Source organism: Cydia fagiglandana, chromosome 19 (assembly GCF_963556715.1).
Source record: "Cydia fagiglandana chromosome 19, ilCydFagi1.1, whole genome shotgun sequence".
Classification (NCBI taxonomy): domain Eukaryota; kingdom Metazoa; phylum Arthropoda; class Insecta; order Lepidoptera; family Tortricidae; genus Cydia; species Cydia fagiglandana.
Window position 1 is genome coordinate 12,164,734 of NC_085950.1, and position 15,658 is coordinate 12,180,391.

A 15,658-nucleotide genomic window follows, 5' to 3' on the forward strand; every position below is an offset into this window, starting at 1 on the left:
ATGATGTATTTCTGTTGCCGCTATAACAACAAATACTAAAAACAGAATAAAATAAAGATTTAAATGGGGCTCCCATACAACAAACGTGTTTTTGACCAAAGTTAAGCAACGTCGGGAGTGGTCAGTACTTGGATGGGTGACCGTTATTCTTTTGCTTTTTTTTGTTTTTTTTTTTGCATTATGGTACGGAACCCTTCGTGCGCGAGTCCGACTCGCACTTGCCCGGTTTTTTTTAGCATTAGAAATAAGGTAAACAATCTTGATGTGTCTTTTAATTGAAAAACACATTTAAAATAGTTATTTACGATACAAGTGCGTAAAAGAGAAAATTCGAAACTAGTTGCGATAAATTAAAACACGACCGAAGGGAGTGTTTTGAATCGACACGAGTTGCGAATTATCTATTCGCACGTGTATCGTACAACGTTTTACAGTACATGGCCCTTTAAACTTTTGACATCGCACGAAAAGTGCTATTTTACGCACTAGTGCGGAAAAATAGGACCATATGTACTGTAAAATAAGTTATGGCAAATATATGTGACGTTATCTATGAAAAGGGACCTTATTGTCGATGCCGCTTACGCCATTATTAACGATGCTCCGATATAAATACAATACCGCGCGACGCTGTGCGGCGTAAGCGCCATCGACAATAAGGTCCCTTTTCATAGATATTGCCCCATATAACAATTATGAATCTAATACGATCATTTATATATTCTTCTGCTTTCATAAGTAATAGTTTTTGATTTTTTAAAAGCGTTTTTCAAATAAAAGACATGTCAAGATCGCTTACCTTCTTGCAAGTTCTTTCTAATGCTAAAAAAACGAACTATAGTAGGTATTAGCATCCAGTATTCAAATAGTTCGGTACTTTGGATGCTATCTACTATATGACGTTGACTGACGCAAGAATTAGCGAAGACCTGGTAGACGGTCTTACCTGATAAACGATCTTTTCCACATTGATTGTGAAAATATCGATTTTCATCAGAATTCATGAAAAATAAAACATCAAATAGGTCCAAACCACATATTTATTAACCGTCATAATACAACCGACCGCACATATATTTATAAGTACAAACAAAATAACAATATCAATACATAACCACAGATAAAAATACTGAAGGCTAGACCACACCGGATGGACCGCACCGCAGAGTACCTACGGAACGCAAGAAGACGTGCTAATAACCTGTCCAACTTGTCCTTATGGACTGCGCACACCGGATGCATGTGCGTGAACTTGCATATGCGCGTTGTAGTATACAGAACCTTATGAGAGACGGCACACCGCTTGCGTGAAGTGTGCGTGCAGGGCTCCAACATTTTAGTGCACGTACGCGCACGTAGCCGATGTGCTCTGGCCTATAACCTCCAACACCCAACCAAACCAACCGACCAAAAAAGTCTTCTGGGTGTTGACAGTATAAAACAATTTAGGTTTGGTCTATCCATTCTACCTACAAATAAATCTGTAGCTTAAAAACTTAACCCTATACTAGGCTAAGGCCCACTAGCAACATCCACTAACCCGGGGTTAAGCAGTTAAACCGTTTACCTAGTGTCAAATTGTATGGGTAACCATAGCGACTCCAGGTTTAACCCCTCGTATGGTTAGACACGGATCCGTGCGTGTGAATTTAAATCTATTGTTTTAAATGGCAAGGTCACTTTTTCAATGATTATATTTGACAGGCCGCATCCGAGGGGTTAACCGGTTAACCCCGGGTTAGTGGGATGGTGTAAGTGGACCTAAGGGACATATTATATTATATATTTCCCACATACGGTACATGTGTTCTACTTTCGATGAGTAAGATTGACATTTGATTGTCATTTTTGAAATATCAGCCGGGTAAAGGGTTAAGCATTGATCAATAAATGAAGTGTCTTTAAACAAATTGATTTCATACGAGTCAATAGGTATTTATAGTATCCATAATCATATTGGAAATAATCCCTTAAGGCGAAAAAGCCATCAACTACGTATCAACTATTACTTATCATTAATAATTATTAGATCAATTCACCATGTACCAACAGACCAATTCAAACTACCCTACATACCTACATAATACATAGGTATATAATAGAATTTATTATCTCAGAAAATGTATCTTACAACTTTTGAAGCAGCCTAACTGTTTTATGTACCTGTCTTCAAACAAACAAACAAAAAAAGAGATAGACAGTCAGTTTCGCTATTTCGCCAAAAACATTTAAATACCACAGGGTAAATTTTACTTTTCAAATACTAGAATATACTAGTAGGCTGTCACATCGGTCTACCAACTACCTATTAAGTATGAATGTACCTTCATCTAACTACAATAATTCTAAAGGTGCACTAACACGAGCAATTTATATCCTCTAGCCGCCCAGAGACCTATAAAAAGGTCTCCTGTTCCATTCTAATTTGAACTTTGTGTTGACAAAATAAAATTTAATTTTGCTTGGCAAGGTTTGACGTATGGGCGGCTAGAGGGTATTGATCAGTGTATACAACATTTGTTAATGTTGACCCACCCTTAGCAATTGGGCACTTTTACAATTGATATAAGAAGCTTTGAGTAAGTAATATGGAATATACTGACGAAATAAGTCGCATTGTATTGAGATTGCTTTGAATCTCATAATAATCCAATTTGACCCACTGCCGTTGACTGAAATATTGCTACAGTTAGACCAAGATAAGTCTGCAGTGAAAGTGTTAATTTAAACGTCAAACTTCTATGAAATGATGACGTATAACACTTGCACTGCGTGTGCTATCAAAAATCGTTGCAGACTTATCTTGGTCTAAATCTAGTGTAAGTGCACTTTAATACAACAAAATTGACAAATTCACAAATCAGGAGTTCGGATAATGACCCCAACTTAATATTTAGGCTATTTCATTTAATCATTCAAATCTATTGGCAGTATAATTAGTATTGCATTGTTTTATAACGATATATACCTATAATATGATAATTAAATACATCAAGTCATATTTTACAAGAATTATACCAATCCATCTACCAAACATCATCAACAGATAAGAGGCTGTTCATAAATTACGTCATCTATTTTTGACCCCCCCTTCCCTAAAATCATGCTTGGAATGACCCCGTTTCCTCCTACGTCATGCTACCATCATCCGATGTCCAGACCCCGCCCCCAATTTGAAATTACGTAATTTATTGAACAGCCCTTAACATCAAAAGTCGCTATACACCTACAAATATAGTGCATAATTATTTCCCATCGTATTTTTCACGGAAACGTACGAACGTGTCTTGCTATTTCAGTCAGTCTCGGTACAAAAAGTAACTGAGGTTGACTGAAGTAGCATGACAAATACGAACGTTTCCGAGAAAATACGATGGAAAAAAAATATGCACTATATCTATTAATTGAGTTGATATTCCAATCTTATATTTTTTATAATAAGCACTATTTTTCAAAACACAAAAATTTTTTAAAGTAGAATAAGTAAATATAAATCATAGTTCACAATAAAAGCAAGAGATTCGGATACATGGAATGTTATGTCGACTCGAATTTTGTATTTAAATAAAGTAAATGAGTAACACAATTCGATTTCCTTCTTTACGTATACACAACTATACAGTTGCACACGCCTTTAGGCTACGATGCCCGCATACATTCATGCTAAGATTCAAAAGGCTAAAGACAATGGTGAAAGTAATTTTGAGCAAGATTAGAAGAATTTTGTTGTAACATTACTTATTACATATGTATTAGTCGAATTTGAACATTAACATTGATATAAACAAGTCATTAAGCCGAAATAACAGCTAGTAGATTTAATATCATGATTATATTTAGGTATTCATAGAAGCCATAGAATTATTCATTTTCTACACTGAGTTGCAAATTGTAAGAAAAAAACGTGCTTAGAATTTGTTACGCAGTATATAGGGTTGTAAAAAGTTGACAGTTCACTAACCGTACAATATGACATGACTGTCAAACTGGGCATTTTCTTAGATTTTACAACTCTTCTGCAATAGATAATTCTTTGATTGAAGCTAAGCTGAACGGGAACATTATCTGGAAAAGGAAAGTTTCATTCATTTTGAATCATTCAATGCAAATCAACATTTAATTCGTGCCAAAATGTAAACACGCACCTCACATGGCGATCCTGCCATTGTCTCTATAAAATAAGCCGAAAGTCTTTGACCGAAAAATAAATGAATTCAAAATAACCACTGGTTCCTTCAGGATCTAGGACAGAGCCTTCCTGGCTATTTTGTATGTAATATTGACGAACGACAATGTCTGATAAACTCATAAATATTAACAAAGTGCGGCTCTCGTCAACTTCGGTAACTACTATGTGGCCCTTGGCTGCTAAAAGGTTGCCGACCGCTGATCTAGGGTACTGTGTAATGCGGTAGTAGTTAAAATACGCGGTAGTGGTATGTTCTAATGGGGGTCCCTTTGTTTCCCATAAAGTTTTAAGTCATAATGTATTGTTTGTCATATTATCGTTAGTCATAAAACTGAAACCGTTAACTTTTCAGAATTTTCACAAGGTTTTTCTGTAGATAGGTTAGGTTAGGTTTGTTATATGGCAATCCTGAAAAGTTAAGCGTTTCTGAGAAAAACCAATTATGACTAACGAATTCAGACAAACAATACATTATGACTTAAAACTATTTGGGAAACAATAGAGACCCGTTCTAATGATTTATTCTGGCACACCCAGTTTGTCAGAAGTAAAAGGCGGGAAATTGAAAAAATGTAGGGGGCGATGTGTTGGCCTCTCATAAAAAAAATCGGGCCTTTATATACTGACAAACAGAGTGTGCCAGAGTACTTAAAGGGAAAAAACCGATGCGTCCGTCGTATCCATCCGGCCTCGGGGCCTCCAGGCCTCAGCCACATGTTCTTTTGACATTTATTTCAGTTCTAAATGGTGACGTACCTAGTAGAGGAACAGCTCGGGCAGATACTTGGTGTGCTTGTGAAGGTTGCTCTGGTGTGATGCTGTAGGGGAGCAGGCCGAGCGGGGCAGGAGGGGCTCCGATTGGATGGAGCTGAAGATCTCTTCTAGCTTGTCTTTTAGCTCGTACTGTGAACAAATCATTAGTTAAATAAAGAGATGTCAAACTTTAATCACATAATAGTATTGCTGACTGTACCTACCATTTTTATACCCCAGAAACTTGAAAATGACTTCGCTAGGCTTCGCTATTCAGACTGACCTTGGGTTGTGTAAGGCCGGCTAGATGATCGAAGGGCATTCTACGTAAGGCGCTGTTGAGCGAGACCCGTCGTCGCTGCGCCTCGCTGTTCAGACTGACCTTGGGTTTTGTAAATCTGACTAGAAGCTTAAAGAGCGCGGTACGAAAGGCGGTGTTGAGCGGGGCCCGTCGTCTCTCGGCCTCGTCGCTAGGCCTAGCTGTTCCGACTTTGGGTTGTGTTAAGGCTGCTTAGATAGTCGGAAGGCGTAGTTATGAGCTTAGCACGTTACTCCTCGCTTCGCTCAGTGTCGCTGGGCTATTTCAGACTGACCTTTGGCTGTGTAAGGCTGACTAGATGGTCGAAGGGCGCGGTTCGGAAGGCGCTGTTGAGCGAGGCCCGTCGCCTTTCGGCCTCTCGTCGCTCGGCGTCGCTGGGGCCGGTAGCGGCGCGACGTAAAGCTTCTAGGCTGACGCTCTCCGGTTGTTGCGGGTGCTGGAATTATATATATTTTTGGTATACTAGTGAAAGTAATGAATCATTAACTTAGAGTGGTATTCCATCTATCCAATATCTTGGTCCAATGTCATTGCGTCTCACTCTCTCATTAAGCAAAATGTGAGACAAAATACACATTGGAGTAACAAACTAAACTGAGCTTTAGAAACATGCATCTCGCTTCAATTAGAGGATCAATGACGTAATTAAGGCACTGATCCCACCGCGAGCTAGTAAGCTATGAGCTATCGGCTATAAATACGAACAAAAGATAAGCACTCCCGTGTAAATAAAAGAGACACGGCGATATTTATAGTTACTCGCCCAGCGGTGAGCTATAAATATCGCCGTGTCTCTTTTATTTACACAGGAGTGCTTATCTTTTGTTCGTGTTTATAGCCGATAGCTCATAGCTTACTAGCTCGCGGTGGGACCAGTGCCTAAGTATAAATCATTTCACTGTACATAACTGCTACCACTATCAAAGGGCTTGATCAATTTTGCAGAAAGTCCCCCGATCTTTGAAAAACTTTTGGCCCAAGGGCCAATTTAAATCAGAAACTGGCTTTAAACCTGTACTGTGTCCATCGCGTCAAGTCCGATTTCTGTGAAGGAAGAATCGTCGGACCAATGCCAAAAGTCGTCGTCGCTGCGCTGGTGGTAGGGACAGGTTAGGACAAGAATTAGGAAAGGATAGGACATGTTATAGGGTCTACATATGGTCTACGCTTTTCATATTATTCAATTATATTAGAGGCAAGTAAATAGAGTTAGCAAGAAAACCAAGAAAAGTCTGCACTGAGTGTGCTATCAAAATCATTGCACACTTTGTCTTGGTCTAACTATATTCAAGTTGACTGAAAACATTTAGCTTCTTTTAACATAGGTAATAGATTTTCTCATAGTTTCAAAAAGCACTTAACTGAACGGATATAATTAGGTACACGACTAATTTAAAAACCTCTCTAGCCCTTGTGAATAAGGGTGTAAGTAGTTCCACGTAACATGCCCTTATATAAGGGCCCCCCACATCTGGCGTCTTTCGAGCGTCGGTGTCTACAATTCTATGGCCGACGTCGACGCAAAGTCGACGCAGCGTCGACGTAACTGCGCAGCGACGTCATTTTCCATAGCGCTGGACCGACGCCGACAGACGCCGACGCTCGAAAGGCGCCAGATGTGGGGGGGCCCTAAGCTGGCCACAGTTTTCTTGGTATTTTATAATTGTAACTGTTATAAGATACAAGATACATTATTTATTTATTTATTTAAACTTTATTGCACAAAATATATACAACAATGTACAAATGGCGGACTTAATGCCAAATGGCATTCTCTACCAGTCAACCATAGGGCCAAACAGAGATATCTACAATTGGTGCAGAGAGAGAAATATAACTATTGAGTAAGTTAAAAAAAAAGCAGACTATAGGTACATATAAACTACATAAATAAATAAAATATATAAACTACCACATACTATGTTACACCATCTTATTGTATTCTTTCCTAAGATAATTTTTATGCTCTATCAGGCCCCAATGAGGTATCACGACTTTTTTTTGTCAAGAAAAGCATTAAGTAGTTAACGTGAACTGTAGGGGAGAAAACAGAAAGCCTTCTGTACTTTAATATCTGTTTTTTTTTTTACATTATAAAGTAAAAGTAGAATATTACGTAGACTGCGAAATGCGGCATCACGGGTCGATAGTTGTGGTTGTACTTCTCAACGAATACTCGATACTCCTCGTCCAGGGCCTCGTGTTGCTATAGAATAGGGTCAAAGAGAATTTGAAATAGAGAGTTACTGCCATGGTAAATTATGTAGATTGCAGTACATTTACTACCATCTTTCGACAGACGATTAAAACTGTTAAGATCGGTTTTCCTAGGATAGCGGTGCCGTCATATATGTGTCAATTTGTTAAATATTAGTGTGATATTTCATAAGATTTCAAGAATAAATTATAATTATTTTATGTGAGTTATGTTAAACTTATGGCATTCAGTGGGTAGTGATTAGAAATGTGATTTGTGTTTACCCGAACATTTGTTAATTAATCTGTCGGTAGTCGCGAAAATGACCCTTCTCTCCTACCCACCAATTAAAATGATGAAAAAGTATAAATGTAACGTACCATGGGATGGAAGGGGCATTCTCGCTTTGGCGCTTGAACCGGTAACATTGAGTAGGAAGGCTTACTGCGTGTTAAGTTAAGAATGTCGAAAGTGTTGAAGTAAGAACTTGGAGCAGAATAAAAGTACATTATTGTCGAGGCTCGGAAGTAGCTACTTGCAGGCTGAGGATTCGTTTTAAACGGACGACCTTGGGAGTCCGTTTAATTGAATCCGAAGCCAGCAAGTAGCCTTCCAGCCGAGTCATATATAGTGCTTTTCTCAAAAATGGTGCAAGAAACATAAATATCATAGAAACATTTTACAAAAGCAAAGTTCTTACGTATATATTTTCACAGAGACAAGCCCTTGCCGCCTTTTTATTTTTTTAATAAAAAAATAGAAGTGTATTTTTCTGCCGAAAATACGCCAACCTATTTGAGACAACTAAATAGTCGCGGTACTAATCATCTGTTTGGCTGTTTAATGGGCCTGTGCCTTCATTTGATATGGCCATTTGAACTTTTAAAAAGTTTGGAACTCGACAAATAATGGAATTTGTATGCAACATTGCAGTCCCAAAATCGAGACTGCAATGTTTTTAACTTTTTAAATTTTGACTAACCATAAACTCCGCGCTTCGCGACCTATTTTTCAGACGGCATAGTCGACTTTGCCGTCCATTTTTGAGAAAAAGTAATTAATTGTACCCAGGACTTTGATTCATCACAAGTCAGAAGTGTTGGTAAACGGCGCCCATAAAAGGAACAGAACGTGTGAGTACCTAGTATATCTACATATACATATTTTATATACTCTTGACTTTATGGTAGACAGTTTTAAGTTGTAATGCTTATAATCTTGAAACCTGATTAATAATATGCAGATACGCAATCATGGTCAAGTTGAAGTAACGAATGTAGATTTGTTACGTAATTTATGACTCTGCTGGTAATCAAAATTGATAGCGATTGCGAGTCGAAAACCTAACTTTTTACAAGAGTCATGTTACGATTAGTGTGTACAGGGCAGTAGTAGGTTATTATCAGTGTTTAGCGAACTTGAATACAATGGATACGATTTGAATAAATTTTAATGAATCCGATCCGTTAGCAATTAAAATACATCTGTACATGTACCATTAAAGGCAAGTACGTTTATTGTCGTTAAAGTAACAATTTTATTTAACTGAGTGGTTTTTAAATTTTAATATGACCATATTGTAAAGAGATATGCACAAAGTTATCGGTTGTTGTGCAGATTTAGTTGAAATACGTACTGTCGATGTCGTTAGATGAAAGTGTGTACATACACATGTACATCCTATATTTGAGTTTCGAATACTGAACCTAATCTATTAAATACCTAGTAGGTATGTTTAATATGAGCTAAATGATCCAATAGCAAGTCGTGCTTGATAAAAAAAAAATTAAAATGATTTTATTTCGTTCTTACCATTTACAAAATAAGAATCAAGGTTGGAATTTCCTAGTACTTAAGCATATAAAATTCTTACTGATAAACGCCTCTGGTTAGTTTTTGAATGAATGAAGGGTGTCTCAAAAGATATCATCATGTATGTGGTGTACTATGGCCGGACTGTAATGGTTCTCTGTGTAGGTGGGTAAAAGTGTAGTTAGCATGTAGTTAGTCACCATGTATGTGGTGTACTATAGTCGTGACTCTAATGGTTCTAGATATCATGTAGGTGGTATCATATAACCGAGTCTAATGTTTAGTTACCTATGTATGTGGGTAAGAGTGTAGTTAGCATGTAGTTAGTCACCATGTATGTGGTGTACTATAGTCGGACACTAATGGTTCTAGATATCATGTATGTGGTATCATATAACCGGCGGGTCTAATGTTTAGTTACCTATGTATGTGGGTAAGAGTGTAGTTAGCATGTAGTTCGTCACCATGTATGTGGTGTACTAGACCTTAATGGTTCTATAGATATCATATAGGTGGTATCATATAACCGGGTCTAATGTTTAGTTACCTATGTATGTGGGTAAGAGTGTAGTTAGCATGTAGTTAGTCGCCATGTATGTGGTGTACTATAGTCAGACTCTAATGGTTCTATAGATATCATGTAGGTGGTATCATATAACCGGGTCTAATGTTTACAGCACATGTAGATGTGCTGTTTGAGTGTGGCCATGTAGTGCGCTACCAGAGAATCCATTAGAGTTTGAGTTTAATACGAGTTTGAGTTCAATACGAGTTTGAGTTTAATACGAGTTTGAGTTTAATACGAGTTTGAGTTTAATACGAGTTTGAGTTTAATACTAGTTTGAGTTTAATACGAGTTTGAGTTTAATACGAGTTTGAGTTTAATACGAGTTTGAGTTTAATACGAGTTTGAGTTTAATACTAGTTTGAGTTTAATAAGAGTTTGAGTTTAATACGAGTTTGAGTCTAAATACGAGTTTGAGTCTAAATACGAGTTTGAGTCTAAATACGAGTTTGAGTCTAAATACGAGTTTGAGTCTGAATACGAGTTTGAGTCTAAATACGAGTTTGAGTCTAAATACGAGTTTGAGTCTAAATACGAGTTTGAGTCTAAATACGAGTTTGAGTCTAAATACGAGTTTGAGTCTAAATACGAATTAGAGTCTAAATAAGAGTTTGAGTCTAAATAAGAGTTTGAGTCTAAATAAGAGTTTGAGTCTAAATAAGAGTTTGAGTCTAAATAAGAGTTTGAGTCTAAATAAGAGTTTGAGACTAAATAAGAGTTTGAGTCTAAATAAGAGTTTGAGTCTAAATAAGAGATTGAGTCTAAATAAGAGTTTGAGTCTAAATAAGAGTTTGAGTCTAAATAAGAGTTTGAGTCTAAATAAGAGTTTGAGTCTAAATAAGAGTTTGAGTCTAAATAAGAGTTAGAAGAGTTTGAGTCTAAATAAGAGTTAGAAGAGTTTGAGTCTAAATAAGAGTTAGAAGAGTTTGAGTCTAAATAAGAGTTAGAAGAGTTTGAGTCTAAATAAGAGTTAGAAGAGTTTGAGTCTAAATAAGAGTTAGAAGAGTTTGAGTCTAAATAAGAGTTAGAAGAGTTTGAGTCTAAATAAGAGTTAGAAGAGTTTGAGTCTAAATAAGAGTTAGAAGAGTTTGAGTCTAAATAAGAGTTAGAAGAGTTTGAGTCTAAATAAGAGTTAGAAGAGTTTGAGTCTAAATAAGAGTTAGAAGAGTTTGAGTCTAAATACGAATTAGAGTCTAAATACGAATTAGAGTCTAAATAAGAGTTTGAGTCTAAATAAGAGTTTGAGTCTAAATAAGAGTTTGAGTCTAAATAAGAGTTTGAGTCTAAATAAGAGTTTGAGTCTAAATAAGAGTTTGAGTCTAAATAAGAGTTTGAATCTAAATAAGAGTTTGAGACTAAATAAGAGTTTGAGACTAAATAAGAGTTTGAGACTAAATAAGAGTTTGAGTCTAAATAAGAGTTAGAAGAGTTTGAGTCTAAATAAGAGTTTGAGTCTAAATAAGAGTTTGAATCTAAATAAGAGTTTGAGACTAAATAAGAGTTTGAGACTAAATAAGAGTTTGAGTCTAAATAAGAGTTTGAGTCTAAATAAGAGTTTGAGTCTAAATAAGAGTTTGAGTCTAAATAAGAGTTTGAGTCTAAATAAGAGTTTGAGTCTAAATAAGAGTTAGAAGAGTTTGAGTCTAAATAAGAGTTAGAAGAGTTTGAGTCTAAATAAGAGTTAGAAGAGTTTGAGTCTAAATAAGAGTTAGAAGAGTTTGAGTCTAAATAAGAGTTAGAAGAGTTTGAGTCTAAATAAGAGTTAGAAGAGTTTGAGTCTAAATAAGAGTTAGAAGAGTTTGAGTCTAAATAAGAGTTAGAAGAGTTTGAGTCTAAATAAGAGTTAGAAGAGTTTGAGTCTAAATAAGAGTTAGAAGAGTTTGAGTCTAAATAAGAGTTAGAAGAGTTTGAGTCTAAATAAGAGTTAGAAGAGTTTGAGTTTAAATAAGAGTTAGAAGAGTTTGAGTTTAAATAAGAGTTAGAAGAGTTTGAGTTTAAATAAGAGTTAGAAGAGTTAGAGTTTAAATATGAGTATATAGTACGAATTGTCTGAATAGTCTAGAGCTGATTATGAATGTGGCCATGTAGTGCGCTGCTAGAGTCTACAGCCATGTAGGTGTGCTGTTTATGAGTGTAGCCATGTAGTGTGCTGCTAGAGTCTTCAGCCATGTAGGTGTGCTGTTTATGAGTGTAGCCATGTAGTGTGCTGCTAGAGTCTTCAGCCATGTAGGTGTGCTGTTTATGAGTGTAGCCATGTAGTGTGCTGCTAGAGTTTACAGCCATGTAGATGTGCTGTTTATGAGTGCGGCCATGTCGTGTGCTGCCAGGGAGTCCATTGGTTTGCAGTTGAAAGTCAGAGTTAGGATCTGTAGAGTTTAAAGATCTTAAAGAGTTTAATTTGAGTTTGAAGAGTTTTTTTTTGAGTTTAAAGAGTTAAAGAGTTTTTGAGTTTAAAGAGTTTATTTTGAGCTTAAAAAGTTTATTTTGAGCTTAAAGAGTTTATTTTGAGTTTAAAGAGTATATCTTGAGAGTAAAGAGTTTACTTTTAGTTTAAAGAGTTTACCTTGAGTTTAAAGAGTTTACCTTGAGTTTAAAGAGTTTACCTTGAGTTCAAAGAGTTTACCTTGAGTTCAAAGAGTTTACCTTGAGTTCAAAGAGTTTACCTTGAGTTCAAAGAGTTTACCTTGAGTTCAAAGAGTTTACCTTGAGTTCAAAGAGTTTACCTTGAGTTCAAAGAGTTTACCTTGAGTTCAAAGAGTTTACCTTGAGTTCAAAGAGTTTACCTTGAGTTCAAAGAGTTTACCTTGAGTTCAAAGAGTTTACCTTGAGTTCAAAGAGTTTACCTTGAGTTTAAAGAGTTTACCTTGAGTTTAAAGAGTTTACCTTGAGTTTAAAGAGTTTACCTTGAGTTTAAAGAGTTTACCTTGAGTTTAAAGAGTTTACCTTGAGTTTAAAGAGTTTACCTTGAGTTTAAAGAGTTTACCTTGAGTTTAAAGAGTTTACCTTGAGTTTAAAGAGTTTACCTTGAGTTTAAAGAGTTTACCTTGAGTTTAAAGAGTTTACCTTGAGTTTAAAGAGTTTACCTTGAGTTTAAAGAGTTTACCTTGAGTTTAAAGAGTTTACCTTGAGTTTAAAGAGTTTACCTTGAGTTTAAAGAGTTTACCTTGAGTTTAAAGAGTTTACCTTGAGTTTAAAGAGTTTACCTTGAGTTTAAAGAGTTTACCTTGAGTTTAAAGAGTTTATCTTGAGTTTAAAGAGTTTAAACAGGAAAAAGCATTGGTATGCTGGTGTAGGGTGAATGAAAGTTTAACGACCAATCATGCAGCGCACTGAAATTTAATTACAGGGTAAAATGGATTCCGATATTGACACCCCGAGATCACCTAGACTGCCGTCACGAGCAAGACTTATGCAGAGTCGCGGTAGACGCTGGAGGTCAGCGACGGTCTACCACAGAGGACGCTGTGCACTGCGACAGCCGAGCGTGAGGGGCCTGAAGACAGATGTCGTCACCACAGCAGGCGCTGACGACGAGGGCCTCGCTCAGATGACCCGTACGAAGAAGGACCGCGGGAGTCAAGGCGACGCTCAAGAAGGACCTACAGTGGAGGACGTCATCAAGCATGTAACTAGTATTGTAATTTGAAAAAAAAAATGTTTGATTTCAGAGAGAAAACATTATATAATTGCAACTGTTAATTACAAACCTGATTAAGCCATTAATGTAATTACATAGCTTCCCATAAACAGTTCCTACATTTACCATAAAAGGTCTACAAATTTGATTATTGATGTCAGTTATTATTGCTTATGATGTGGTAGTTGTCTTTCTTCTTATTCTGATATATCAGGCTAATTTTATTGCTCGTGCCATGTTTGTTATAAGTAGAACTTATAAGTATGTTACAGTGCTAAAATCAATGCAATAAAATTTGGGCTTATTCTACAAGTACGTGCCGCTAATATTGTCTGCAATCCTGCGTGTAATTAGCTAAATTAACAAATCGTATGGGGTTGACAGTGTGGACGATGTATTTCGTGAACGTTAACATATTATGATCAGTAGTATAAGTACGTATTTAAATAGGTATTCCTTTTTATGTAACAGCAATACTAATCTGAAGAATGAATACAGTTTCCATCTGCAATACCTGATACCATGAGTAAATTAAATAATTTGAAGTTTACCTCTACTAGAGTTGCTGTAATTCTTTGTATTATTTTATTGTATTCTGGTGTACAATGAAGAGTACTGGTATTGTACAAACAGACTAACTATAATAGGATTGAAAAGATATTGGGCAACACGGCCGAGTGTGATATTATTGTTGATCGTGCACCGGAGGTAGCACGCAGTCGGATGGCCGAGTGTGATATTTCATAAGATTTCAAGAATAAATTATAATTATTTTATGTGAGTTATGTTAAACTTATGGCATTCAGTGGGTAGTGATTAGAAATGTGATTTGTGTTTACCCGAACATTTGTTAATTAATCTGTCGGTAGTCGCGAAAATGACCCTTCTCTCCTACCCACCAATTAAAATGATGAAAAAGTATAAATGTAACGTACCATGGGATGGAAGGGGCATTCTCGCTTTGGCGCTTGAACCGGTAACATTGAGTAGGAAGGCTTACTGCGTGTTAAGTTAAGAATGTCGAAAGTGTTGAAGTAAGAACTTGGAGCAGAATAAAAGTAATTAATTGTACCCAGGACTTTGATTCATCACATTAATATTAACGCCATCTACTCTAGAGTAGGCTGAAGGTTATGGCGCCATCGCACGAAAAGATTGCACTATACCTTTGGCCTATAGTTGAGTAGATGGCCTTCATATTAATATTTAAATTAACACATATCCGTGAAAGAATAAGGATCAAAGTCAAATGGCGTTCTAACAGTTTTATGTTCTGACGAAAGATGGCAGTAAATTTACAATGGCTACATAATTTACTTTGACAATCCGCGTCTATACACTCTATTCTCTTTGGTAGGGTTAAATCAAAGGATATAAGGAAGAGGATTAGAATTGACATACATAGGATCAAGACAGGACACATGTAAAGTTTTATGCTAGAACAGTATAATACTGACGGGAAAGATATCTACATATATCCCACCAAAAACATTTTCCTGTAAAATGTTGCCAAGACGAAACCATATAGTTCGGCATTGTCAAAAAGTTATCAGATCTCATGTAGATGGAGTCATATTTCTAACTGGACATGCCCTGACTTCACAAACTCTGCAACTTAGTCGAAATATGTGGCTACTAATTCAACCATTAAAGTCGACGAGTAGAAAAACACACTAAAACATTGACATAATTATATGTAATTATATAAAGACGGCCCGTCTTCTTACGCCTTACTAAGAATGGTGTCAGTACAGCGGTGTCACGCACACGAATTCGAGCCAATCATGCAGCGTCACAATGCGATTGATTGATGAGCTATCATCACAAGCGCGATAATTGCACAATGAGTGACACCGCTGAACTAGCACCATTCTTAGTCCACGTAAGGCCCGTCTTTATATACCGGGTGTGGCCTGCAATACGAGCAAAAAATTTAACTGTAGGCTGTACTCCTCATACCGACCAACATTTGTTCAGCAACTTTTAAAAATAGCTTGTGGTTTAATTTTTAATACACTCTAAAGTTTATTCTAAGACGCAATGTATTGCAATTTTTTTTATGTTTGAGGCATGACAAGCAACGTCAATCACAAATGATATGGCATGGCGATGGTGTCCATTGAAGATAATATTTATTTTGTATGAAAAATAGGAAGTCTAAATACTTCATAATTTTTAAAAGTTGT

At 36.5% G+C, this 15,658-nt stretch overlaps 1 protein-coding gene across 1 annotated transcript in view; it reads right to left on the reverse strand.

The window, feature by feature from the left end:
- Positions 1–1,024: 1,024 nt before the first annotated feature.
- Positions 1,025–15,658, reverse strand: part of LOC134673930 (protein EFR3 homolog cmp44E) — a 40,778-nt gene continuing 26,144 nt past the window's right edge. Inside the window, exons 18-20 of the mRNA XM_063531972.1 lie at positions 5,536–5,697; positions 4,946–5,092; positions 1,025–4,065 (exon numbers count right to left, since the gene is read on the reverse strand). Coding sequence (XP_063388042.1) covers positions 4,946–5,092; positions 5,536–5,697 — 309 coding nt within the window. The 3' untranslated portion in view covers positions 1,025–4,065. The remainder of the gene's footprint in view (positions 4,066–4,945; positions 5,093–5,535; positions 5,698–15,658) is intronic.